This window comes from Pteropus medius, unplaced genomic scaffold (assembly GCF_902729225.1).
Source record: "Pteropus medius unplaced genomic scaffold, Ma_sr-lr_union100, whole genome shotgun sequence".
NCBI lineage: Eukaryota > Metazoa > Chordata > Mammalia > Chiroptera > Pteropodidae > Pteropus > Pteropus medius.
In genome coordinates this window covers 735,911-762,542 of record NW_024349519.1, presented here as the reverse complement: position 1 = coordinate 762,542, position 26,632 = coordinate 735,911, and the positions used below count along the sequence as shown (strand labels likewise).

At 51.1% G+C, this 26,632-nt stretch overlaps 1 protein-coding gene across 1 annotated transcript; it reads right to left on the bottom strand.

Annotated features, from left to right (window-relative positions):
* Positions 1-232: 232 nt before the first annotated feature.
* FAIM2 (Fas apoptotic inhibitory molecule 2) lies at positions 233-26,622 on the bottom strand. The gene is made up of 12 exons (XM_039882089.1): positions 26,495-26,622; positions 23,166-23,361; positions 20,832-20,932; positions 20,348-20,412; positions 19,853-19,906; positions 15,043-15,093; positions 14,664-14,703; positions 14,100-14,137; positions 13,475-13,562; positions 13,169-13,264; positions 11,425-11,478; positions 233-483 (listed from the first exon to the last, which is right to left on the bottom strand). The coding sequence occupies exons 1-12, from the start codon at positions 26,507-26,509 to the stop codon at positions 334-336; spliced, it is 948 nt and encodes a 315-aa protein (XP_039738023.1). The 5' UTR covers positions 26,510-26,622; the 3' UTR covers positions 233-333.
* Between the last annotated feature and the right edge of the window lie 10 nt (positions 26,623-26,632).

Here is a 26,632-nt window from a genome sequence, read left to right as displayed (position 1 = left end):
CTCACCTCTGCTGCTCACTAGTGGTGGGACTCTGGGACCTTGGACCCTCAAACACAGAGGGGAACTTCCAGCCTTGACTGATCCACTTTGGGAGTTGTAATTGGACGAAAGGGGCAGCACAAAGGGTGATGTGACTTCGGTTCCACAGGGCCCCGATGGCACAGATACAAGCTGCAGAGGGTAAGGATGAGGGTTAGGCTGAGGGAGTGAGCAGGCTGGCCACAGGCTGGGCTGGCAGCTAGTTTATATCTGGGCTTGCAGGAGCACAGGGAGGGTCAGAGGACCAGCAAGGGAGCATTCTCTGAAGGAAGGGGGTGGGATGGGAAGGGCTTCTCATTCCCGGTTGGTGCCAAAAAGCTGCAGGAAGAAGGTGAAGATGTAGATGATGTCTAGGTAAATGTTGAGGGCTCCAAAAATATACTCCTCGGGGCTCAGTGAGTGGCGTCGGTTACCCATCAGCAACTGGGTGTCAAATGCCAGGAACTGAGGGAAGGTGAAGAGAGAAGAGAAGTCAGAAGGTTCAGTCACTGTGACACTGACCAAGAGGGCCCAATGTCCCCACCAAGGCCCACCCCAGATTTTGTTACCAACACCTGCTGTCTGCCTGCTCGTTGACCCTCTTGTGATAGCCTGGAACCTGCAACTTTCCCAAAACCTTCTACCTTGAATTTAACACCTATTAACTGAGCACCTATTATGTGCCATGCACAGGAATACAGCAAGAAACAAAACAGACAAGATCCCTTACCTCATTGAGCTTCGAGAATAGTGGGAAATAATCATTAGTATGATGAGTGTAACCAAAGCCTGTGGTGCTGATCACAAGGGACCTGACTTACATGAGAGTAGCAGAGAGTTAGGGAAGGCTTCCTGGAGAAGGGGACCTCATAGGACCTTCAAGCTGAGGCCTAGTCTTCTTGCCATTCCATCACGGCCCTTCTCTTATTTAGAACATAAATGAATGCTTAGTGAGCAAAGAACAGGCACTTATTAGGTGCTTTACACACACTAGTCCACTTAGTGCTAATGCTATCCCTACGGAATATGGATACTATTATCCCAGGAAACCACAGCCCCGAGATATTAGTACTTGCCCATGGTTACATAGCTAGGAAATGGCAAAACCAGGATTTGAACCCGAGCAGGCTTGCTCCAGAGCCCCCAATGTTTAACCACTCTGCTATGCCACTTACAGGCAGCACCTGGGGTTTATGTCCCTCCTGCCCAGGAACAGGCTCTCCCCAGGGTGCTTTCCCTGCCTGCTGGACTATGAACAGTTAGTCTCTTAGGGATGGCTCCCCTCTGCCACCTTGCTGCCCCCTACCAGGCCTTCCCACCGTTCCCAGCTACTCCTACTCCTCCCACATGGCTTTTCTCTGGGGTCCAGGGTGTGGAGCAGAACCCCATCAGAAGTAGCATATGAAATTTTACAGGCATTGTGTACTTTTCTGGGATAAAGAAGCCAAAAAGTTCCACTAGTGTCTCACAGTTATGAACCACTGATCCACGTGGGATTGGAATTCTTTAAATCAATTCACATTCTTGTTAACTAGGCTGTGCCTGGCTCTTTTGTCACCTGTGTGTGGACCTGTGTTCCTTGGTTCCTCTGAAACATTTATTATATGATAAATATGTATGGGGCAAGAGCCGATACCAGTGACTTGCTAAGGGCTTCAGAGACAATAGGAAACACAAATGCCGGCTTTGGGGGCTTACTACTTAGTGGGGGACACTGAGATGGTTACAATAAAACCCAGTAAATGCTATAATTATTAGGGCTGATTGGGCAGAAGGAAGGTGTCCCAAGAGAGGTGACACTTCACTTGGGCTCTGAAGGATGAGTAGGAGTTTGCTAGACTGACAAGGCTGAGGGGAACCCTGGAGGTGAGGGGCATGGTGTGATGAGTGAGGAATTCAGTGTGGCAGGAGCAGAGGTGGGGAAGAGGACAGAAGGAGGGGGCTGGAGCCTGCCCTCGAAGCTTGCACTGTATGCTGGGGGCTGGGGCCCAGCTCTCTGTTCTTCACCCCAAACACCAGACTCCCTGACTCCAGTTACCAGGCTCCTTGGGGTTGCTTTAGGTACGGCCCGGTGGAAGCCTGTGAGGATCCCTGCCTTTGGTGACAGGGGGCAGAGGGGCAGAGGTTCCAACAGGGAGCAACTCCAGCAAGTAGGACATATAGGCACATTACCCTCAGAGGTGGGGATTTGGGGGTGATAATGAGTGTGGGCTTGAAAGTCAGACTGACTGGATTCCAGGCTCACCTCTGCTGCTCACTAGTGGTGGGACTCTGGGCAAGATATTTAGTCTCTCTGAGCCTGTAAGTCCATATCTATAAAAGGGAGATGAGTTTTTTTTCTCCTGAGGTTGTTGTGACAGGGAGATAATGTGTGCAAAGCGCCTGGCATGGCGCCTGACACATGGTAAGCACTTAATGAATGGTAGCTATTAATGTGGTTTTATTGTTATTATCTGCAGAAGAAGAGGTGCCCTCTTGAGAACCTGTGTATGCTGATGCTGAGCCTCTGGTGTCTCCTGCGGTTAATCAAGGAGGCAGAAATGTTACTGGGGAAGCTGTGTGGCCTTAACAGACAAAAAATGGGGAGCCATAGCCAGGGTTGAGGGGGCCCTGTGCAGAGTATGCCAGCCTCTGAGGGACAGGCATCTGAGAACACCAGACTAGAGCTGGACCACCTGGGTTTGAGTGCTGGTTTCATTCCTCAGTAGCCATCACCCACTTGAACTCAATATCCTCATCTACAAAATGTGACAGTAGTAATGGCCATACCATGGTGTGATTTTGAGGGTAAATATATGACATCATACATGAGGCATCAACTATTATTCTTTAGTATTATTTCAATCTATTATATGCTCTTGATTTTGATTTGGTTTCTCAAATAAATTTTCCTTCTGTAGAGAGAACAAGCAAGGAGAGGGGCCAACTCCAATGCTACAAGCTACTTTGCAGTCAACTGCCAGCAGAAGTTAATAAATTGCTGATCTGGCTTATCAATCAGTAGCTTGCCTGGTTGGTTTCCCAGAGCCTGGTCACTCCTGGGTGAGCTAATGAAAATGAATCTCTCAACCTGGAAGCTTTGGACCTGACTAGGTTTGGGGATGGCCCCTCCCAAGAAGCATTCACCCAGGAGGCCTCCTAGAGGAGCCAGCTGGCTCTTCTCTTGGAGAAAAGAGGAATGAAATGATTTCTGCCCCTGCCTTTGGCGTATGGCCATGGATGCTTATCTGTGTGGTGTTCTCTGAGATAGCTTGCCCCAAATTCAATCCTACTGCCTGGTACTGCCCATCGCTGCAACCTCATGCCTGTGAGTCAACTGAAAGCTTTTCATTAATGTATACCCAAAAATATTTATTGAGCATCTACTATGTTCTAAGGAACTTGCTTTCAGAGAACTGGCTGTCTAATGTGAGCAAAAGACATTATCAGAGATTAGATTATGAGCAAGCATTCATTATAGGATAAAGTTACCTACTGATAATCTCCCTGGGTGATGGTAAGCATTGTTAACTAATGTCTTGGTTGAGAGCAGATATCTTGGTTACAGTTAACATCCTAATTGGCAGTTAAGATCTCAGTTGACAGCTAAAGACTGGGTTAGCCACTAACATCTAAAAGGACGGCAGGCACTGGAGTTAGTAGCCAGCTGAATATAAGACCCTGCAGGAGGAGCACATGAGATAGGATAAGGGGAAGGAGTAGGACTAGTATGCTATTAACTGATGTCTGAACAGTCCTTTCACACACTAATCCTTTATCTCATCTCACCAGCCCTAGGCGGTGGACGTTATTATTACTATTTTACATGAGGAAAGGAGTCTCAGAGCAGGTGAGTGATTTGCTGATGATTATTTATCCAGTGCTGGAACCAGATCACCTGTCTCATTCTGATAGAGATGGGGGGTAGAGAGGGCTTTCAGGGAAGGAGCGGGCACTCACAGAGGGCCGAGGAGCCAAAGCAAACTTTCCTGGTTCATCCTCTTGGCCAGTGTTGGACCTGGCCAGGGCCCCCTGGATACACACTCAGCTTGACCCTGCTGTGCCCAGGACCTAGGCTTATGTCTGTTGTCCTCCCAGAGGTGAGGCTGCAAGGCTCTAGGGGAGCCATGCCATGGAAAGGCCAGCTCAGAGTCACTAACAAACAGGCACTGAATACAAAAAGCTAGGGTTGCAATGTGTTGAATCAGCATAAAAAAATAACACGTGGACGGTGTGCGTCCTACAGAAATGCCAGCACGAGTGCACAGAGCAGCACACCCAAGGCCACCCATGGCAGCGTTGGTTCTAACAGTGAAACACTGAAAACAACCCCACATTCTCAGTTAGGGGATATTGAAATGAACCGCGGGCAGCAGTACTGAGGCAGAAACATCTCTGATACATACTATGATGAGAAAAAAGCAAGTTGCAGAAAAATCTGTTTCAGATGATCCTCTTTGTGTTAACCTCACAAAACTATTTCATAGGAGCCTATACAGCAAGTATCTATAAAATGCATATCGAAAGGTCTGGAAGGAGATTGATGACAGCAGCTACCACTGGGGAAGGTAGTAAGGGACATGGTCAAAACGATGTTTGACAACCTATAGTATGTAAAATTTTAAAAAACGAAATATATGAACGAATGTATTCACACATTATGTAATTCGAAAATTTTAAAAGGGTTAAAGTTATACAAAAGAAGAATGTGTGAACTCTTGCCATAAACCTCTGTGACAGGTGTTGCATTATCATCCCCTTCATACAGCTGAGGAGATCGAAGCACAGAGAGTGTAAGTGACCTGCCCACTTCACATAGCCAAGAGGACAGCTCAAGTCTTCCGACCCCAGATCCTGCTCTTTCCACCATGTGACATTACTTTAGGCCAGTGTGTGTGTGTGTGTGTGTGTGTGTGTGTGTGTGTGTGTGTGTGCAGGCAGATGGAAGAGGTAGGAAGAGAAGCCCGAATAGAGCTCATGGCCAAGAGCACCACAGGCTTCCTGGGGGATTCAGGGAGTGCTGGAATCACCTGGTCCTGCCATCACTTTCTAGGGCTGAGGCTGAGCTTTGGAGATTCTTTAGAAAAAGACAACCAGCCTTAAGCCTTGTGCCCTAGGTAGGGATGCAGGATGGGGTGAAGGAGAGGTGTTGCGTAGAGAGGTGTGGAGTTTATTAGTTGCCTGGAGCCAATGTCACATATTTCTCTTGTCTTCACTGATCTGGGTGTCAAAAATTTAAATGTCACAGACAACTGCACATAGCTCTGTGTGCTGGTGTGCACCACCAGAGGGGCCACTATAGGAATAGGGTCTTGCAGGCATGTGAGCCAAAAAGGTTGGTCCAAGACAAAAGGGGAGCAGTGTGCAAAAGTATGTGAGGAAGCCTGTGGGTGGTCCTACAAGGCAGAGCACGAGTGTAATATAGTCCTCAAGAACATGGACTGGGGAGTCACACAGACCTGGGTTCCAATCTTGCCTCTGACTTTAGGCAACTGATTATTACTAACAGGTAATACTTACTGATCACTGATGATGTGCCAGGCACTTCCTAAGTGCTTTATATGTATTAATTCATTTAAAGTCACAATGATCTATGAGGTGTGTACTATTATTATCTGCATTTTACAGATAAAAAAAAAATAGAAGCACACAGAGGTTACCTGATTGGATCAGTTCACACAGCTAAAATGCGGCAGAGGATAGATCTGAACCCAGATACCCTGCTCCAAAATTTTGTTGTCTGAATCACAAGGTTCACATTTATAGTAAGGGCATGAGGAGTTGAGAAACTACCACGTTCGGGTGCTCGGCTGTCCTCTTTTTCCCTTTTGTATATTATTTTATGTAATCATTACCACAGTCTTGTGAGAGTTAATATCAGCTCTGTTTTAAAGATGAGGCAACTGAAGCACAGAGAGGTCAAATAACTTGCCCAAGGTCACAGTAGTAAAAAGATGAGCTAGGCTTTGAATGCCATTTGGGTGGAGAGTATGTGGTCACCTGGAGAGCTATCCACTCCCCTGGTCTTCTGACAGCCTCTCCTCCTGGCTCTGCTCTAGAGAACCCCCACCCTGCATACGAGAGCAGGGGCTCCTCCCCTCCCTGCCCTGCCTCTGCCAGTGTAGATACTCCTCTGCCTTGTGTCCTAAAGGTCATCTGAATCACCATGTCCCTCAGTCCCCTACCTTCAGGGCTGGAGATGGGGAGGCTTCTTTCGCCTTCTCGGGGCCTGGGTGTTGTTAGGGCTTGGTTTGAGCAGGGCGTTGGTTCCTGGGGATTAGCACCTCAGGAAGTGAGACTGAGGTGAGGCCCCGGTGAGGACTGGGAGAGGGACACCTTTGAGTGTACTTTCCCCTACAGGAGCAATTACCGGTCAATCCACTCTTCCTCCCTCCCGCCCTGAAGGAATTCACTCCACTTCCAGAGGGTTCAGGTGACGCCTCAGGTGAGGTGTTAGTGGCAGAGGATGGTGACAGAACAGAAGGTTCTCACAGGATCTTTCAGGCTCATATAAACCGCTGAGGCAACAGGGCCTCTAGACTCTGAAAGAAATAGGTAAATCTAAAATAAAATTATACCCCGGCTTGGGTTTGTATAGCCATTTTTGCTTTTCAAAATGCTTCTCTGATTGTGAAGAAGGTAGGGCATATATCATGGCCCCCACCAGAAAAGCAGGGTGAGAGACGGTAAGGGGGCAGAATGAAGTCTTCTTCCTGAATCTCTCCGATGCTGTCATATCTGGGGGACACAGAGTCCCTGTTGGTGCTGGATGGAAGTAACTGCTAAAAGCCTAGCCTCAGGGTGACAGAGGTTGCGAAGGTCTCTCTGGGTCCTCTTGCTGTGGGGTTTGTCAATCTGGATAGCCTCTCTGGGTCCCTATTATCCCATCTGTCAAATGGACAGTGAGATAGAGTGAAAAGAATGCTGGGCTGAGAGTTAGGGAAATGGGGCTTGCATCCAGCTTGGCGGCTAACGTTGCGTGAGCGTGCGTGTGTGTGTTTGCGTGTGTGTGTGGTACGTATGTCCGGCATGTGTGTAATGCGTGTATGTGTCTGGGTGTGCTCTCTCTGGGCCTCAATGTAGGGAGATTTCTGCCAGCTTTTAGAGCTCACAGTCTTGGCCTTCCTTTTCTTCCAGGGACTGAGGCCAGGTGCCTGTGTGTGTCCAGTGGTTGGAGGCCCAGCATCTCTACAAACAAAACAATTTCCTATCGAAGCTTCACTCGTCCAAACACCATCAGGCCCTGAAGCATTAGTACTGACCGCACACATTCTCCCTGCCACCCTACCCTGGCTTTAGGACACTGCTGTGGCCTCCTAACGGGTCTCCCAGCCTCTGTGCCCATTGGGCCTATCGACTAACTTCTAAAGTGCTATGCCTAGTCCTTCCCTAGGCCTCTGGGCTTGGCTTCCTGATTTAGGTGAATGGGGAACTCTCAATAGCTTTTGAGTGTCCCCCAAGAAGAACTAACTCTGAGGTAGAGCAACCTGCCCAAAGTCATGTGGGCACGGAGGCTCAGCCACAGCTGGGAAACCTGCTGGTCAAGCCCTCAGCCCCACCCATTCTCTGTCTTCTCGCTCCAGCCCTCTTGCTCTGTCCCAGCCTCTCCACCTTGCCCCATCACCCCAGCGCAGCCCAGCCCTCCTGCTCCCCTGCCTGACTTTCCATGAGTGTCTACAAAAAAGCACCTAAGGAGAGAACACTAGAGGGGAGAGGAGGATGGGGCTAGTACCTTTTGGCTGACTCACCCACTTCCACTGGCATTTGGGTCTGGCGTCCAGTGGGTATGGGGTAGGGTGAGGCAGAAAACCTAAGGCCTCTTGAGAATGTACCAAGGCTAGACGAGGTGAGGCCTAGGAGGGGCCTGTTCTTCAAGGCTGGACCACAGCCCTAAGAAGCCTGAGTTCCCCACCCCACAATCTCAGCTTAATCCAAGTGGGTGGCCCTGCCCTCAGAGAAGACAGTCTTTCAGGGGAGAGGCTGCAATCTACTAGAGAGAAAATCATTTGATTCTCACAGCCCTTCCAAGGCCCAGGCTTGTGAGAGTTAGGGTGTGGTTCTCACTGGGGGTCTGGATCTTCTCTGACACTTCTCTTTACCTCTTTCTCACACATCCTCCTTGAAGCAGGGAGCAGGGCAGGGATGTGCTGCGTGCTATCTTGTAATCCTTCTAGCTGCAGTGCTGGGAGGGCCCCTCAGGGAGCTGAGAAGTCCCCAAAGGCTGGGTGGGAGATGCCAGGATGGGCAGATGGAGAGACCAGCGGTGCTGGATGCTGGTTCTGGAAATGAATTGGAGCTAGGTGACCACAGATTCCACAGGACAGAACTGATGCTGGAAGCAGGGTCAGATTGAGATCAAGGACCTTCTGAGTGAATTCGTGTGGGGCTGGGCCTCTGAGGGCCTCTGTCCACCTGAAACTGAGGGGAGGGAGGGGAATGAGTCCAGCGACCCCCTCCTCAACTCTCCCCTACCCCATAGGACCCAGGGGACATGCGGAATGTCCTCCCTCCTTTGACTCAAGAAAACGCATGGAACTGGAAGATTCACAACACATGCTCCTGACCATTGTTTACATAACCTGCAGGATGAGCCCAACAGGGCCTTTAGGTATGTTGATCTCTTAATGAGACCTTAATGGGTAATTAGGCACTGGTTCCTCCTCCCCTGTGACTCACAGAAGACCTGTGAGGCAGCAGCCCTTAAGTCAACTGTGCAGCTGCCTTCTTTGCCCGCTCTGACAGCACCTCAGATGTGCCTCTCAGGCATCCATTCACTCCACACACTGTGTGCCAAGCACTGTTCTAGGCACTGGGGATGAAGCGATAAACAGCCAGACAAAAACATTCCTGCTCTTGAGGAACTTAAACTTTTGCTAAAGGGAGACAAACAAACAAAAAAATCACAAAAACATCTGGTATGTTAGAGGATAAGAAATGCTATGGAGAGAAAGCAGAGTGAGGAGTAGGGAGTGAGTGACGTGTGTGTGTGTGCATGTGTGTGCGCGTGCGTGCGTGTATGCATGTGTGTATGTGCGTGCGTGCGTGTGCATGCACACGTGCATGTGTGTGCGTGTGCGCGTGTGCGTGCACGCGCGTGTGCGTGTTATAGCCTGTTTCTACGCTGATGGGACTAATTCAGTAGAGAGGGCAACACTGATGATGCAAGAGACGAGGGGGCTCAATTACTGGAGAGATCTCTGCCTCCCCGAACTTCAAGCCAGTAGGAGTTATCCTCTTTGAGGGGGAAGCAGGGGCGCTAGAAGTGGTACCAGACTGAACCCAGAATACCTGGGCCTTGTCCTAGATCTGCCCCTGACTGGCAGTGGGACTCTGTGCCAGCCCCTTAACACCTAGGGCTTCATATGTAGAAAGAAGGTCTTATAACATCAGTGCTGCCTCCCTCCCTGGGTTATGGTGGAAATTCAATGAAGTAATAGGTGTGAAACTGCTTTGTAAAATGTAAAGAGTGGAACAGGTGGTTGGGATTATTTTTATTATCCTAATAACACAAGGGATTATTAAACAAATTTAACAGATTACTATTCATCCAACCTTACATGTACAGACAGCCTCCCCATGTTGCTGATACACTTGTTGTGACCTGATCTGCATGAAGCTGTGTGAACTCTGGGTCCCTCCATCCATCATGCTCGCCCTCCTCCCACTCTGCCCTGCATTGACCCCTCCTCTTCTATGTGTCCCTGGCAAACTCTGGCTACCTTCTGAGGCCCCTGCAGACCCACTTTCTCCAGTGTGACCTTCCTTTTTTCTTTCCTCCTCGCACATTTCCCATGCCACCCTTCTAGTCTAAACTTGCCTTTAGCACATACTGCCTGTAAGAAAGCGCGCTGGTCCGGGAGCTGAGAGAAGTTAGTGTCAAAGGGTGACCAACCATCCCGGTTTGCCAAAGATTTAAGGGGTCCCCCAAGAAGTGGGACTTTCAGTGCTAAAATTGGGAAAGTTCTGGGTAAACTGAGATAAGTTGGTCACCCTCGTCTTGACCAAGGCCACACTTAGTTACTAGGCCATTATATTGCCAGGAAATGTGGGACAAATCACTTAACTTGTTTAGGGTTCAGTTTCCTCATCTGTAAAAGGAGGGGCTTGGAGTTTCACTAGAACCCTTTTTAGTCTCTTCCAGCCCTCAAGTTCTGAGCCTAGAGGTCATTTACTCATTCCGCAAATATTTACTGGGTGCCATTATGTGCCATGCACTGTGTTCTTATTGACCATGGCTTCCTGGGGACACAGCAAAGCCCATCACACATAGTCGGTGCTCAATAAAGACCGGTGGGAATGAACGAATGAACCTACCACACCTCCATTCCTGGCTTGATCTCCATCCAAAACCTCCAAACCTCTGCTCATAGGTCTAATCCCCTATTTCTCCCTTCTCTGCTCCCCCAGTTTGTCACCCACAAGCCTCTGGAACCTGTGACTAAGCCCAGAACTCTGGCCAGACTGAGTTAAGCTGAACATTCTAATGAGGGAGAGGACAGTCTGGTCACTGCTCCTGCTGGCAGTGTAAGTTTTACCTTGGATTCTCCCCATCCCTTCACCCCAAAGAGATGTCACCAACATGAGCTTATCCCTAGATGGATCCCGGAGCACCATCACATTCATGTTTGGAGCCCATCTGAGCAAAGGGTCTGTGTCGGGCTGCTCCAGGCACATGTCTGCCCTTGGTTACCTTCTGTCCCCTGGGCATCTGCTTCCAGCCACCCCAATCCCCTCCTCACCTAGCCCCAGACCCTGAATGGGGCTCTGAAGCCAGACGGTCCAGTTCCTAATTGAGCCGTACCACTTCCTAAGATGCTAGATAATCTTGGGCAAGTTATTTAACATTTCTGAAATTCAGGTTCCTCATCTTCATTTGATAACAATAGAACCTATTTTGTAGAGTTATGGTGAGGATGAAGTGCACATGGAGAGCTTGCCAGGGAGGGAGAGCAAGTGCTCAATAAATATTAGCTATTATTATCAGAATCACAATCATTGTCATCAACACTCTCAGTTTTGTGGGAACATCCAAGAACAAGCTCCATCTAGGTGCCTCTCCCTCACAGGGTACATGGAATCCTTGCTCCAAGAAGCCTTCCCAGATTACCCCTAGTAGAGCCACAACTAACTTAGTCCACGTGGTCAGGACACCTCATTCTCCCACCCCCACAAGCAGCACTGGCTCTCGCCAGGAGCTAGGGGTATGTCTTCCCAGCTTCTTAAGCTTCAGTTCTGATGTTACAACCTTCCTTCCCCCTCTGCCAGATGGGCTGGTCTGTCTTGGAGACCAGAGAGAATTCCCTGACCCTAGCACCAGCCCCACCTGGCCCTCAGGGAGGAGGACTATGAGGGAGGCAGAGATGGTGGAGGGGCCTGGGGAGATGATCAGAGGCTGAGAAGGCAAGGCCCCCAGGGAGCTACACTCACCAATGTAAACACGCCTGCTCCTAGCACGGCGTACACTGCGTGGAGCCAGGGCACCTGTGGGGCAGACACAAAATGGGCTTAGAGATGGCAAGATGGGGTGGCAAGGCAAGGAGGAGGGCTCAGTCCACAGACTGGAGGTTGTGGAACCTTCTGTCCCCTGGGTCACCCTCTGTCCCCTGGGCATCTGCTTCCAGCCACCCCACACTGCCCCCAACTCTTGATTATCTGTGTGCTCAGCGTGGGTAGGGGAACTCCAGAAGAACAGTGAGCATGGAGGGCCTGACAGGGGTGTGCTCCAAATGCCTGGTGTTTGTTTCCTCCACATGCAGCCCCAGGCTCAGGTAGCACAAGAGTAACTCATCCTGTTGGGCTCTGTCATCCTCCCAACCTGGGTCTGGCCTGAGGCTGCTCTCTCCTGCCTGGCCTGTACTGGGTCTGTCTGTTCCTCTGTGGGGAATTCATAGGCTCTGCCTGTGCAGGTAAGGGGCTGAGGTGAAGGAGACAAGGACTTGAACTCAGGGGTGTGGTGGGAGCTATCTAGAATCCTTGCTAGCTATGCATAATGAGATCGCCTGCAGAGGCTGGAACAGCATCTCTGCCCAATCTCAGGTTCCCCCAGGTCTCAAGGTCACCCAGCTGTGTGTGGAAACCCTATAAGAGGTACCACACCAGTTGTGCCCTCTATAGGGCCTTCCCCCAGAGGATTCCTGGAAATATAGGCATCCAGCAGCCTGAGCTGGGTCAATAAAGGGTTCTTTGAAGCTCTGGGGCCCCTTCCTGTACCCCCATCCTAGATACACAGAGGGCCCCAGGCCAGCTCCGGCCCCTCCCTTCGTCAACAGGATCCAGGGAAGAGCCAAGGAAATGCCAGAATCAATCCTGCTGTCCTGGACTGGGAGCCAATGCCCTGGGGGCTAGGGCTCAGCAGGATCAGGTGGGGGAAAGAGGGGTAAGGACTGCTGCTCCCAACCTGGCAGAAAAGGGGCCGTGGGAACCATGCACCAAAAGGAGCACGGGGTGGGTATAAGCACTGAGACCCCAGCAGAGGTCCAATAGCTTCATCTCTTGGGTTCTCAGGATTTAAACTTCAGGCCCCTCCTGTGATGCCCTCAATCTGCCCCCTTCCCCATCTGCAGCGGCCTGAGCACCTGGAATGGATCACTGAGCCCTGACCAGTCCTGGGTGGGTTTCCCAGGGCAGGCTGGACATTTGTAAAAGAGCTGAGATTTGGCTGGCCCCATGGATGCTCCAGTGGAGTGGGGGTAGGCTCAGGGACCACTGCCCCAACCCTCACCTGCTTGGCTGGCCAGAGTCTGCCTTCTGAACTTGGCTTATCCCCCAAGGGCTCCAGGAAGCCCTTCCTCAGGGCCCTCGCTCTGGGCCTGGTGGCCCCACATTGCTCCAGAGCTCCACAGCTCCCTCCCTTGCCAGGCGTTTAAATGCTCCGTGGCATACCCCACCCCCCAGCCTCACCTCCTCCTTGAGAGGAGAAGACGAGAAAAGTGAAGCCGGATGTGGCTTGTGAAGCAGGCAGCTGCCCGGGCCTGCCAAGAAAGGCCTCCTTGTTGGTTTGCTTACACTGCCAACAAGACCAGGGCAGGTGCCAGGAGGGGCCGGACAGGATGGCAGGCTGCGGGCCTTTGGCTCTGGGCCTTCCCTGGAGGGCGTGGGAGGAAACAGCACCCTCGGGGCAGCAGGCCCCCCTCCCTCCCCATGGGGCCCCCTGGAAGCCCTCAAGACTCACATATTGGAAGGGCAGGAGGATGGCCAGGATAAGTCCACTGAAGAAGAGAGTCATGAGCAGCACAAAGAGCACACCCTGGCAGGAAGTGAAGTCAAACTACAAGGATGGGACAGATGTCAGCTACCAGGCTGAGGCCTTTACCGCAGCCACATTTAGTGCTCAGCCCTGGAACCCAGTGTTCTTTTCCCCTCCAATCCCCCAAGTGGCCTTCCCACACTCAACTCACCCCCTTTACCTCTCACCAGCCAGGGCTCTAAGCTTAGATCCCCTAACCCCATCTCCCTGCCCACAGGTCCCAGAGCTGACCTTGGTCTGGAAGCTGAAGACAGTGACAGAGAGGCAGACGAGGGCGGTGATGCCCAGGCACAGCAGCACAGATGTGGTGTTGTAGTAACTGCAGGACCACAGGCCAGGGCTCAGCTTCCAACGGGACTTCTGGTCTCCCCTGGTCTTCCTTCTAGGCCCACTCTCTCTGCTGGAACCCTCTACCCTTTCCCAGGGCCCTTCCTCTCCCTGCTTCCCTGGCCTTTCTCTTGGGCCCTGCCCTTTCCACCATGTTAGCCTTGAAATCCTGTTAGAAGGATCTTAGAGAAGTGGGAGTGGGGTTGGGAGGGGTTTGTGCTGGTGCCCGAGGTGGGAACTTCATGATCACAAGTCTGGGGTATTTTAAGCTACAGCCGGACAGGAGTCACTTTGGTCTCTTCCATCTCCCACCCTACCCCACCGACTAGGCCAGGTCCTAAAGACACTGTCCAGCACAGTGTATGGGGAGAGGGCTCTAGGCCAATGTTTCCTGCCTCCCTGAATCCCCTCCCCCATTCAAATGCTCCCAGGAGTGATGATTTTTAGGGGCAGCTCTTCTCAGGGTGTGGCTAGTCCCTGGCACCAAGCCTGACCTATGGCCCCTTCCTTTACCACCTGTTCTCTTTACCTGGACAACATCCCAGTGAGGTAGGCCATGGACAGGGTCTGAAAGGTAAAACAGGAATGCTCCAGAACTGACTTTAGAGCCCAGATACCTTCAGAGACCAGCCTAGGTCTCCACCCCTTGCATATACCCTTCAACTTTACGTCTGTTTTGCTCACACACACAAACTTATTTCCAGGACTTGGGCCTGGCGAAGAAGCGTCTCGACAGGCTTTGTGCAGGCTACACCTTTCTTCCTTTTGCAGCCCTGCTCTGCTCCTTTTTCTAAGACCACCCACCCCTAGCCACTTTTCATTATTCATAGCTCTAGGATGCTGCATACAAAGCTCTTAAAAACAAAATCACAGTGGAAAGTTACTGTGGATGGAATGGGAGAGGGAAGACTAAGCCCATTGGAGAAGGTGGCCATCTTTGTGGAAGAAGTGGGATTAAAATACCCCTGTCTATACCAGTGACTTCACATTAGACATCCCCAGCCTAGACTTCCTGGCACTGCAAGCTCATCCTCCTTCCCTCCTCCTTCAATCCCCACTTGGCATCTCTCCCCAACCACCTCAGATCACTTACAAAGATGGTCAGGAGAATCAGGTTCCAGGGGAAATGCCTCCTGCAAGGGAAGCCACAGGGTTCAGAGGAGTATGTGGGGTGCCAGCAGCTACAGGCTGGGTCATTGCTGCAGGGAGTGGGTCTGCCCAGCCCCACCCCTGCTTCTTGGAGGCTCTTTCTTCAGCCACATTTCCATGTGTCCCAATCTGTACGTCCACCCTCCTCCCACCTCGGAAGTGTCAAGTAAAGGAGGGAGGGGGCAGGCCTGCATGATGGAGTCCAGAGAGGGGTGGGGCCCTCTTAAGGGTGCGCAGCACACTGGTGGTAGGCAGGACTGGGACCAGAATGCCCGAGATCTTGCTCATGTTCCCACAAGTTGCTCCTCAAGCCATCATCATACCTAGGTCCAGAACAGCAGGCCAGGGTCAGGTAGGTCGCAAAGAATACAGCACTGTGAAAGACACATGGATGGTGAGTCAGCTAGTCCCCCCTGAGGCCTCTCCATCCAGTCTCCTGCCCATCACACTCTCTACTCCCACAGGGAACCAGGCAGGATGATTGGGGCTGGGGTAAGGCTACGGTCATCCTAGAATTTAGCCATGGGCAGGGTGGTGATCCAATTCTAAAAGAGAGGAAGGGAAACAGGATGAGCCTGCTTCTAGAAATATTTGGGTGCCATAGGACAGCTGACCACCCAATCTAAAGTGGATTCCCTGGACCTTATCTCATTACTTCCAAGAAAAAACTCACATACAATATGATGCCACATCAATATGACTTGTTGAGTCTAACTGACACTTGTCATTCCATATCTTAACTGACTTTTCAACAATATCTGATCTCTTCATTGTTTCCCTGGTTCCACGATGATATGCTCTTGGGTCCCCTCCTACCTCCCTGGCCACTCTTCAATCTTCTTCAGAGTATCTTTAAATATGCTTCCTTCCTTCTATGCTTAGGATCATGTGGGGCGAATCTCCCTTCATGCTCTCTCTGGTAGGCTCACTCATCCACAGGACTCCCTTTATCAGGCAAACACTCACGACTCACACCCATATTTCTCATTTGATTTTCCTTCTCAACCAAAGACTTGAATATCAAACAATTTAGAAACACGCCAGATTCAACTGGTTAGACCCGAACTCGCCTTCTTCCTTGCTCTGGTCCTGCATCCTTATTGCAGAAGACATCATGTACCCTCCAAGTTACCCAACCAGAGGCCTCAGCATCACCCTTGACTTTCACCCTGCCATGCCCAATTAATCACCTGGACCTGTTGATCCTCCTACCTAGGCAGCTCTCAGATCTGTCTCCTTCTCTGCATTCCCACTATCGTCCCTTTAGATAGGGCCACTTCTCTCTCTCTGGTCCTCCTGCTTCCAGTCCTGCCTTCCACCCTCCAAGCTGCAGACTGATCCGATCATGAGACTCCTGTTTAAAATTCTCAAAAACCTGGCAATACCTTGCATGATCCACCCCCGCCTACCTCTTCCGCCCATCCCTCACCACACTTCACCTCTCTACTCTCCCTTCTCCCCTCTCATCACCCTTTGTCCAACTGTACCCTCACACTCTGCTCCTGCTAGAAAGGGCTAACTGGCAAAGGACGCCCGAGGCCTGGGTTAGAGGGACTTCCTCCGTGTACCATGAACATACCTCAATGGAAGCTGCACTCCCACCCCTCATGGGCCTGCTCATCTGACCCCTAGGTGTAACATCTGGGAGGGCCAGTCTATGACCTACTCATTTGTATTCCTACCTTCTAACCCAGGGCCTGGCACTGTTTAGGTAATCTTTAAATATTTCTGGATGAAATGCAAAAGGACAGGAAATGTAGGGTTGAGACAAGCCTGTTGGATTTGGTGAGGAGTAGCCCTCCATCTCTACCCGTTCCTATTCTTCAGTGGTTCTTGAACGATGTGGAACTGTTGTCGCAGTGACTGAGGGATTCTTAACACTGGGGCCGTGGCTGCTGAATGTCCTGCTCCATGAGGAACAGCAGAATCTCTTGTCCCAGTTAGGAAACACTCCAGCATCTGCTCTCTTTCGGTCTCATTTGAGTCGTTAGTCAGTTACTTCAACAACGACAATGATAATACCTTGTCTATGTGTGTCCTGAGTGTGGGTCCTGTCCCCCCAGGCAGACTGGAAGCCTCCTTGCGGCAAAGGCCCAGTCTCCTTTTCTCTCTGGTCCATAGCTCCTCAACCCTCAAGACAAGCAATCTGGGGGAAGGGCAGAGGGACTGATGACCTGGGGGTTATGCTGCAGCTCTGGAACTTGACACTTGCATTCACATCCCGGCTCTGCCACTACTATCATGTGACCTTGAACAAGTTACTTAATTGCAGAGCCCCAGTTCCCTGCTTTGGAAAACAGGAATATTGGTGTCAACTCACTGGGCTGTGGTGAGAATTGAATGAAAGAATGCACATCAAGCATTTAGCACTGGGCCTGGCAGGGGATAAATACTTGAGGATGGGAGTTGTTATTATTATAATAGGACTGACAGCTTCCTGGAGAGGTTCTGACTTTCCTCACCCCAGCTCTGGTCTCACACTTTTCCTCCTCTGCCTGGTTCCCCTACCTCCACCCCACAGCCCTTACTCCAATCCACTGTAGGGAGGCCCACAGTTCCCATTGCCATGGCTCAGAGGGAGCAATCAGACAATAAGGCAAGAGACCATTGAGGGAGAAGACTGGGGCCTCGAGAAAGCCGAGGGAGGGCTGGGGGTGCTGGAAGGCTGCCATCCCAGGGGGCAGAGAATGAGTCATAGCAGTAGTGAGAGAAAGATTGACTTTTGAGTCAGAGCCTGGGCCCCAGGGCCTGGACTGGAGCCATGGGCTGTTTACAGAGTGTCAGGACAGAGAAGTGTGGCTCAGGTGGAGGCCAGCGTCTAAACTCAGTGTCCTCCATTCGTATGTCTTGCTCTAGGACCAGTCCTGGGCCATGGGGTGGGGGAGGGGGCGCACAAGCTTTGCAATCAGAAAGACTGGGGGCTTAGATCCTGGCTATGCTGTTTCAGAAGCAATAACTTCTCACTGAGCCTTAACTGCCTCATCTGTAAAATGTGGATAATAATAGTATCTGCCTGGTAGGGTTGTTGTAAGGATTAAATGAAAAACATCTGTAAAGCACTTAGCACAGCACCTCACACAAAAAAAGTTTTGTTGTTTTTTTTTTTTTAAGCTGTTTTATTCTTATTACTATTAGGGGCTTGATATGTTGGAGGAGGTGAGACTACCAGGTCTCAGACCCAGAGGCAGATTCAGGGGGCAGGGTGGACAGAGTTGAGGGGTAGAGAAGGGGCAGGGCAGAGTCAAGGGCTGCTCTTCTGGAGAAAAGGAAAGCTTCTTGATGGCAGAATTCCCAAGCATCTTGAAGGCTTTGTGACACCCCATAAAAAGCACATGGTCCATGCTCACTTCCCATTTCTCTCTACCGCCTCCCACCCCTGAGCCAGGGAGAGCATCTCTGTTTTCTACCTGGAGAGGTCTAGGAGGGACGCTGATAAAGTTCACCATTTAGAGGCCAGATTCTCATGCCTGCCCTCAGCAGGGTGGGCTCTGCCTCACTTCCAAGCCTGCTCATTTCTGGGCTGTCTTCCTGCCACCATCTGCTCAGGGCTTGCCGTCCTGCAGACCTTCCCACAGAAGGCCTGGTGAGGGGCCTGGGGACTCCATTCCAGAGTTCTCAGGGCGCCCGAGGCTACCAGGTGGTGCTGACGTGCTGGGAGCCATGTCAACCTGCTGTGTGAGCTGTCCCTGGGGCCTCATTAGCTTTACCACACAGTGTCTCTCAGTTCTCCAAAACTCATGCCTACTGTCTGTTCTGCAGACAGGCCCTCTGCCCTGTGCCTTATGAAAGGCTCTGGGTGTGAGTGTCTCCTCCCCTGGGACTTCCAACTTAACTGAACCTCCCTTCCACTCCTTTGCTCCTATGAGGAGCCCAAGAGGCCAGGAGAAGCCTTCTTCCCATGAGCCTCTGGCTGGCTTGTATAAACTCTATACCTACTCTGGGACTGTTCTGGGCTCAGGGTGGTCCTGCAGGCTTTGGGCTGAAGCCCATACCCCCACCAGATCCCTTTCCAGTAACAGGCCCGGGAGTGCCCTAGTGGTGCAAGCCCATTGGCCAGCATTCTGAGCCTCTACCCCATAAGGCCCCACTGTTCTCTGAGATGTTCCGGATGGCCCTATGTGAGTCTTCCAGCCCTCTGACAATCTAGTCCCTAAGTTACCAAATGTACCATGTGCAGTCCCACTGCCATGCTTTTGCTTAAGTTACTCCACTCTCCATCCTTTGAAGCACACTCCCAGTGTAGACTGAGGGCTCGGTCTACCAGGCTCACATCTTCCCTTCTCCTCTCCTCTGAACCCCACTCTTTCATATGCTGTCTTGTGCTGCCCACTACCTATCCTCCTCCCCAGCAGCCCTAGTACAGCCTCGCAGCGGGTGATAAAGGGGACTTTGGTGAGAGCAGTTCTGCCCTGAGTCCAGCATGTTTCTGGCTTGGAATTATCCAGAATGACTCCTTAATTGCCAAGGTAGGAGAGTTAGAATCACCTACACTGTCAAACCTCTTTTAAGTTACCTGCCATGTTTCAACCAGGAGGGGAGTGGCTCAGGAAGAAGTGAGTCTGCCAAGCAGAGGGATTGAGAGCATAAATTTCCACCTGAATCCTGGGTTTGAATCTCAGCTTCACCACTGTGTGACCCTGGGCACATTAGTCAACTTGTCTGAGCCTCAAGTTTCTGTGGAAATCACACCCAGTAGACTTGAGGAACAAATGCAATACCATATATCAAGCACACAGAACAATGCCCAGCCCTTATTAGGCACTCTATAAGTGGTAGCTATTATAATTAATAATTCAATTAGTAAGCATGAATAACAACGATATTAATAAGAGTAGCAACATTATTATTAGTGTGGACCAAGGTGTCCCACTCCTCCTTCCCTTTCGGGCCAAGGTGTGAGTCTCTCCAGCCATGGTCCCAACCTCACCCTTCCCTCCCTGGGCAGGCACCAGAACCCACACCCATCTCCTCCCTTCCCCCTAGGATCTAAACACCACAGAAAAGCCCTTCTGGCCATGCTCTTGTGAGAACAGTTCCTATGGGGTGTGGAGATGCCATGGGTTTGCATTCTGTCAGCAGATATTTCCCACCATGTCCCCCTGGAAGGGGCCTGGGAGCCTGGGGTATACTCACTAGGATGCCCAGTACCAGCCTGGGTTGGCCTGGACATAGTCTTTAACAGGGTCACTGCAGAGAAAGGAGGGAGAAAGAATAAGAATTTACCCTTTGTCTCTATTTCTGGTTCAACATCTGCAACTGCCCTCCACAGTTTACAGGGCTTGAGAGGAAGAAAGGAGGCATGTACTCCTCCTGGTGGCTTAGGGAGCCCCAGCCATTGTCCCAGCCTGGGACTCGAAGATGCCTGGGTGTGGGGCTGGAGGATTGGAGAGCAATGACTGCCTCACAGACCCCTACAGGCACGGAGGGCACCGTGTCCTCCCTGCTCTGGATGGAGGGCTCTTCCATGTACATATAAAAGGTTCTAAGATTCTCTCCTGGCACAAGGAGGTCCACTGCTCCACACAAATCTCTTCAGGGGAACATTCAAGAGACATCTGGTTCTGGGTCCTCCCACCCCAGCCTGGCCACAGCCACCCTGCAAGGTGCTGGTCCACAATGCCAACTCACCAGAAGGTAAAGAGAGCCACGACACCCAAGGTCACCAGCAGCTGGATCAGCAGGATGGTATAAACCTGGGGGTGAGAGGGGGTTTCACTCAGCTTGGGGAGCCCTGTTTGAGGCCAAGGAGGCTCAGCTCTTCAGCTTCCCAGTGACCCCATCTACTCTCCAGACCTGCATCCTGTGCCCTCATTATCCTTGAGGGTCATTAGAACAAATCCAGGACAAGGTAAAAGGGGAGCAAAGATGTTCCGGAGCCCACGCCCGTAGGAAAGGTTCCCCACAGTATCGGGAGGGAAGAGACTATGTGATTAGGAGTAGCAGGGGCAGTGGGTGAAACCTAAGGAAGCACTTCCCCACAGCTACTGTCATCCGGCATCACAAGAGAAGAGGAGACGGTGGCCTCTGCAGGCAGAGGGTTGGGCCAAGAGTTTTTTGAAAGGTTCCCCTGACCCAGGCCTCCAGTCCTGGAGAACTGGGGAGAGGCAGTTACCTTTCTGATGAAGACTCGACGAACTTTCTGGTCATCCCAACTGAAGGTGGTGAAGAGCTCATGGTCTCCAGGGAAACCGTTGTCATAGTTGGAGCTGCTGCCTGGGTGGACAAGGGGAGGGTCATGAGGGCTCCCATATATTTAAATACTGCCTCCAATGGCCACCTACTCAGAGCTGCCTTTTGTCAAACTGGCCTCCCGGACCAGCTGAAGACTTCCTCTCCAGCCACATTCTCATACCTCCCACCAGATCCCCAAATCTCTCTCCCTTTGCTTCTCACCTTCCCTGTTCTGAGTCCTGAGAATAAACTGTCATCTCCCTTCTCCTTCCCTTCACCCTGGCTGAGGCTCCTTGGGGGCCAAGCTCTGCCATACAAATGTGACCCTTTCTTCTTGTGTCCTCCACCCCTCTTCCTGGACACTCCCTATGGCTGAGAATCAGAGAGGGACAGACAAGCTCCCAGGGCTACCTAACATATCCCAGGGTCAAAGGTCTTGACCCTACCTTGCTCTGACACCCTTTGGGTGGGAACTGGGTACCATTTGGATGGGTGGTCCTGTGAGTGCTCCAGCCGGGAAATCAAGTTAGGACAGGGCAAAAAATGGGGTGTGGGTGGGGCTGAAGTTTTGGGAGTTGATCCCAGAACTCAGACTTTCAGAAGAGCATAAGCTCCACAGTCAAACAGATCCATATGTGGCTCTTCCTCTAATACTGACTAGCTGTGTAACCTTGAGCAAATTACCAGTCTTCTCTGAGTCTCCTCTCCGGTATGGGTCAGTGATACCCACCTTATAGGGACAAAATGAGATAAAAGTGAAAGCCTATGGTTCTGTGTGCCTGATGAAAACTATACCACCCTCTCTCTTACACCCCTTATCCAGAGCATTCCTGAGGCCTCACACACGTCCACTCTGTTCTCTTCCATTGTCCCCATCAGTTCTACATGATCTTCCCTCTCTCCCCCCACTCCAGCAACAGCTCCTCAATCTTGGGCTTTCAAAGCTGACCACGGCACTGGTCCGCTTCCAGCTCTTCAATAGCTCCTTACTGCCTTTTACTCAAGTTCAAGTTCTTTAACAAAGCCTCTGCAGCCTCCCATGAGCCCTCTAGATCCACTGCACATTACTCTCTCCTATTTTTCTCCAACCTGACTATATTTTTTTCAGCCATGTGCCCTCTTGCCACTGGGCCTCTGCACACATCATTCTTTCAGCCTTGAACACTCACATCCCTGTCTCTTTACCAAGATAACTCATAACCCACCAAAGGGGAGAAAAGGAGAGAGGAAGCAGCCCTGTGGATGTCTGGGGCAGAGAGAAGGGCTCCTATGAACACCAGACCTTGATTGGCCTTCCAGTAGGTCTGCTTGGGTCTGGAATGAAGGGTTTTATAGTGGGTGGTGCGGACCATGGTGGCTACTCCTTGTGAGTAGAGGCTCTGTCTGAAGCATTGTCCCTAGGACCACTTCTAGAATTCTGCTGGGGGTGGGGTTGATAAGGTGGGGGAGGGGGATTGAGAGGCTGTTGAGGAGCCTGAAGAGGCTGAGGGAGATTTGAGAGGGGATCCTTCCTTACAGCTTGTGGACAGTTGTATGTTCTCAGCCCTGAGGCAAAGCTCTCATAGACTGCTCAACCTCACCGGGGTTCCCACCAGTTACAAGCCTTGATCTGCAAGGAGCTGGCATCAGCCTGGGTGAGTCTGTCTATGAATTATTCCTGATTGTGAGGAATACTGGCATCCACACACCATCCCACATCATGCCCCCCACAATGGTCTGGGGAAGGAAAGAGAGGAGAGTGGTGGGTGAAGTGGATTCTCAGGCTTCTGGCCCCCAACACCCCCGGGGCCTCCGAGGGGATGTGTCCCTACTAAGGTTTCATATCAGCTCACATGTAAACATGCTACACCCCCACGCACAGGGAGCTAGCCCCGCTCGTAGCCAGCTGCAGTATTATACTGCCCCTTCCTGCATCCACTCTGTCCTCTCCCCATCCCTTCTCTGCATTTCTTTCATTTAGAAGAGACTTTCTAGACTAGACCCTAGTTTTTCTCCCTGCGTCTGTTCCCTCTGTTTGTCCTAGCTTGGTGACTTGAAAAAACCCCCTCATCCCCATTCAAAAGCACTCTGACTGCAGACATTGCATGTTTCCCTTTTCACGGAGTCCTCCTCGACCTACCCTCAGAACAATCCTCCAAATCTCAAGCCTTTGACAACAGAGCCTCATACAACAACTGCACAATGCGTCTATTTCTAGGGAACTTCCTACCCGTGTTTTCCATGTGATTCTACCACTCCCCATGATGCTCCAGTCTGTGGGAGCTGAGAGACTTACTAGGGTCCACATAGGCCCAGCTGGGGTGGAGAGGCACAGCTGAAGGGGCTGGGGGGAAGGCCCCTGCCTTCAGCCCCTCTCCGGAGGTGGCCTCCTCATAGGAGGGTGGGGCCGAGGGCACTGCTGGTGCCTCCTTCTTCTCACCATTTGCCTGCTGCTGCCCCTCGGTCCCGGGGGCCTTGTTAGCCACGGAGAGCTGTGAAGTAGAGGCAGGGAGAGTTGGTCACAAGGGAAAGAACGTCTTCCAAACCCTCCTCACCAGCCCTTCCAGTTTGGAAGTTCCATGGGTACTGTCTCACCTGGAGAGTGAGGGATGTAGACAAGAATCTCCCTATTTTGTGGTATATGTATACAATGAAATACTATTCAGCCTTTAAAAAGAAGGAAATCCTTCCATTTGTGACAACATGGATGAACCTGGAAGACATTATGCTAAGTGAAATAAGCCAGACACAAAAAGACCAAAACTGCATGATCTCGCTTATATGTGGAATCTAAAATAGTCAACTCATAGAAACAGTGTAGAATGGTGGTTGCCAGGGCTTGGGAGGTCGGGGGAAATGAGAAGATGTTGCTCAAAAGGTACAAAATTTCGGTTATGCGAGATGACAAAGTTCTGGAGATCTAACGTACAACATGGTGACTATAGTTAACAATAGTGTACTGTGTACTTAAAATCTGCTGAGGGGATTAGGTCTTAAGTGTTCTTGCCACAAAAAAAGAGGGAACTATGTGAAGTGATGGATATGCTAACTAGCTTGATTGTGATGATCATTTCACAATGCATATGTATATCAAAACATCAAGTTTTATATCTTAAATCTATACAATTTCTATTTGTCACTTATACCTCAGTAAAGCTGGGGGGTGCCCAGAGGGAGAGAAATCTCCCTATTTTATAGATGGGAGAACTGAGCTCCAGGAGGGTCAAGGCTGGCCAAGGGCACATACGAGCTGGGATAACTGAGGAAGAAGAAAATTCTTAGGAGATCCCCCATCGGTGGTCACTGTTCCTGAGGCAGGAACTGAGTCTGTATGATTCCACTGCTTCCCTGGGGTTCAAGGAAAGGCCTGGCACATAGTAGGCCCTCAAAAGTATTATTGAATGAAAAGTTCTCTCATTTACTCTCCCTGCTTTCTTGCTAGGTATATTTTGATCTCTGTTTTAAAAGGCGAGAACTGAGGATCAGAGAGGAAGAATGGCTTATCCAAGGTCACAGAGCTACATGTGGCCCATTGGGCTGCGGAGCCCAGGCACCATTCACCGGGACTGGCCACCTTCTGCTGGGCTAGAGGTGACACAAGGAGAGTGGGGATGAGAGAGCAGGGAAACAGAAAGTGGGGAGGAGATGGGTGATGGGGGGAAGGAAGAGGAATAGGAACTGAAGACTAAAGGAAGGGCAAGAAGCCCGGGCTGAGGGTCCTGCTTTGGCCTTGTCTTATTGGAATCTCAGTCTTTCCCCCAAATCAGAACAGAAGCACAGAATGTCAGTTTTGAAAGGGATCTCAGAAGGCATCTAATTCAGTCTTTTCTTTCATTTTATAGATGAGGAAACTGAGGCCCAGAGGGAAAGCTGCCTGTGGCAGGTTGAAAACTCCAGTTCATTTACACCAGATGTGCCCCTTGCCCCTACGAGGTTCACATTTAGCTTTGGTGAGAGGCTATGAGCTTTGAGGGCCTGAACTATGGTGCCAGAGAGGGAAAGATTGAGGTAGAGGGATGATATCAAAACTGAGAAACAAAAGGATCGGACCTCAGAAAATGAGAGTTAGGTCTGGTTCCAAAAAGAATGTGTTAAACTGAGGAAGGCCTCATAGTCCCTTCTTTTGAGGGTGCATCTAGCTGAGGCCCCCAGAGTTGGGCAAGTACCAGATCTCTGCTCTCATTCAGCCCTGAAGACCACTGAACTGGGGATCTTTTCCATCACAAGAAAGCCTGTGAATAAACTGGTGACAGGGATGGGGAGCAGAAGAGGCAGGGGCAATATATTCATCTCAAGACAGAAAGCTGCTGTCGGGGAACTTATGGTGGAGGTGGAGGTGGGGAGTGGAGGGAGAGGATCAGGAGAGGGGGGAGCTCTCATTTTAACCCCCCAAGGCCTCTTTGGGGAAGGGCTCGGAGCGCAAGCCTGTAGGAATGTGGCCCTGGATCATCTGCTTCCCCACTCCCCAACCTCCATCATCACTCGGACCAGAAGGGTCATGCCCAGGAACATCCATTTCAGCCCCGCAAAACTAAGGTCCTCTGAGCCCAGACCCAGGGCTTGTGCCTGGGAAAAGGATGCTTACCTCTGACTTCAGCCCTGTTCAAAGCTAGTCCTCCTCACCCCCACCCTGCCACTCAATCCCCCAGAGACTCCTGGGTCTTTCCCCCCATATACACACCCCCGGCATTCCCAAGTGAGGTCTGTCTAATAGCAGGTAGTGGTATCACCCAATGACATCATTTTGAGGCCTGATGAGCTTAAAAACAGGGAGAGGAGGGTCTGAGAGCCCAAGGAAGGCTGCCATTGGCTCTGATGCTCATCTCAGAGAAAAGAGGGGGAGTGTAGGGGAGGTTCCTCTTCTGTTTTCTCAGCCCAATCCTTAACACCCCCAAACAGAAGGCCAGAAGACCCTCCCCCTTTGCCCCAGGCCCTGGTGGTTGTATAATTCTACAGGCTGTTGCTGTTATATAACCCTACTAGGCCAGCCAAGTCTCTGCCCCAGCCCCTCCCCTACATTTCTGGCCTAGAACTGGAAAAAAAAGAGAGGATGTTTTATCTGGCCCCAGCCAGTCCCATGCCCTGCCAAAACCAAAACAAAAATTAGAGCATCCTGATGCAGGGTTGCCATAGTAACCCCCAACCACAGGGGATGTATCTAGATGTAGAATAACGACAGGGAGTTTGGTGGGGGGTATTCCTGTGGAGGGTGCAAATGATGAGCTAATGTGGTTGGGGTTGGGATTGGATTAGAGGGGGATGCTAAATAGGAACTGCCCCTCAGGGCTCACCCTGGTGAACACACACACACACACACACACACACACACACACACACACACACGGATACCTGAGCGGGGCTGGCTGTCTGTGTAGGGTCCTGTGATGTCAAAGCAAGGGTGGAAGGGAGCCAGGGGAAGAGAGGTGAGCCTGATGGGCAAGAGGAGGCCCTGGCCCCTTTTTTGAAATGGGCCTTTTGGTCCTCTAACTTCAGCAAGGACCATAGAGGACCTTTGCAAAGAGCCAGGGGAGGATGGTTATAGTGGTCCAGAGGGCTTGCTTAGGATGACAGGGAGCCAGGAAGCCGGAGGATGAAGGATGATGCAGGCGGGGGAGATGCCGGTACCTTTCCCTGGGTCATGGTGCCGTCTCACGGGGAAGGGGTCCCTGAGGCAGGGGCGGCAGCTTGGGTCACCGCAGGCTGCCTGCGTCTCTTTCTTCCTCCGCGTGGATTCTAGCAACATCCACTGCAGCCGGGCCAGAC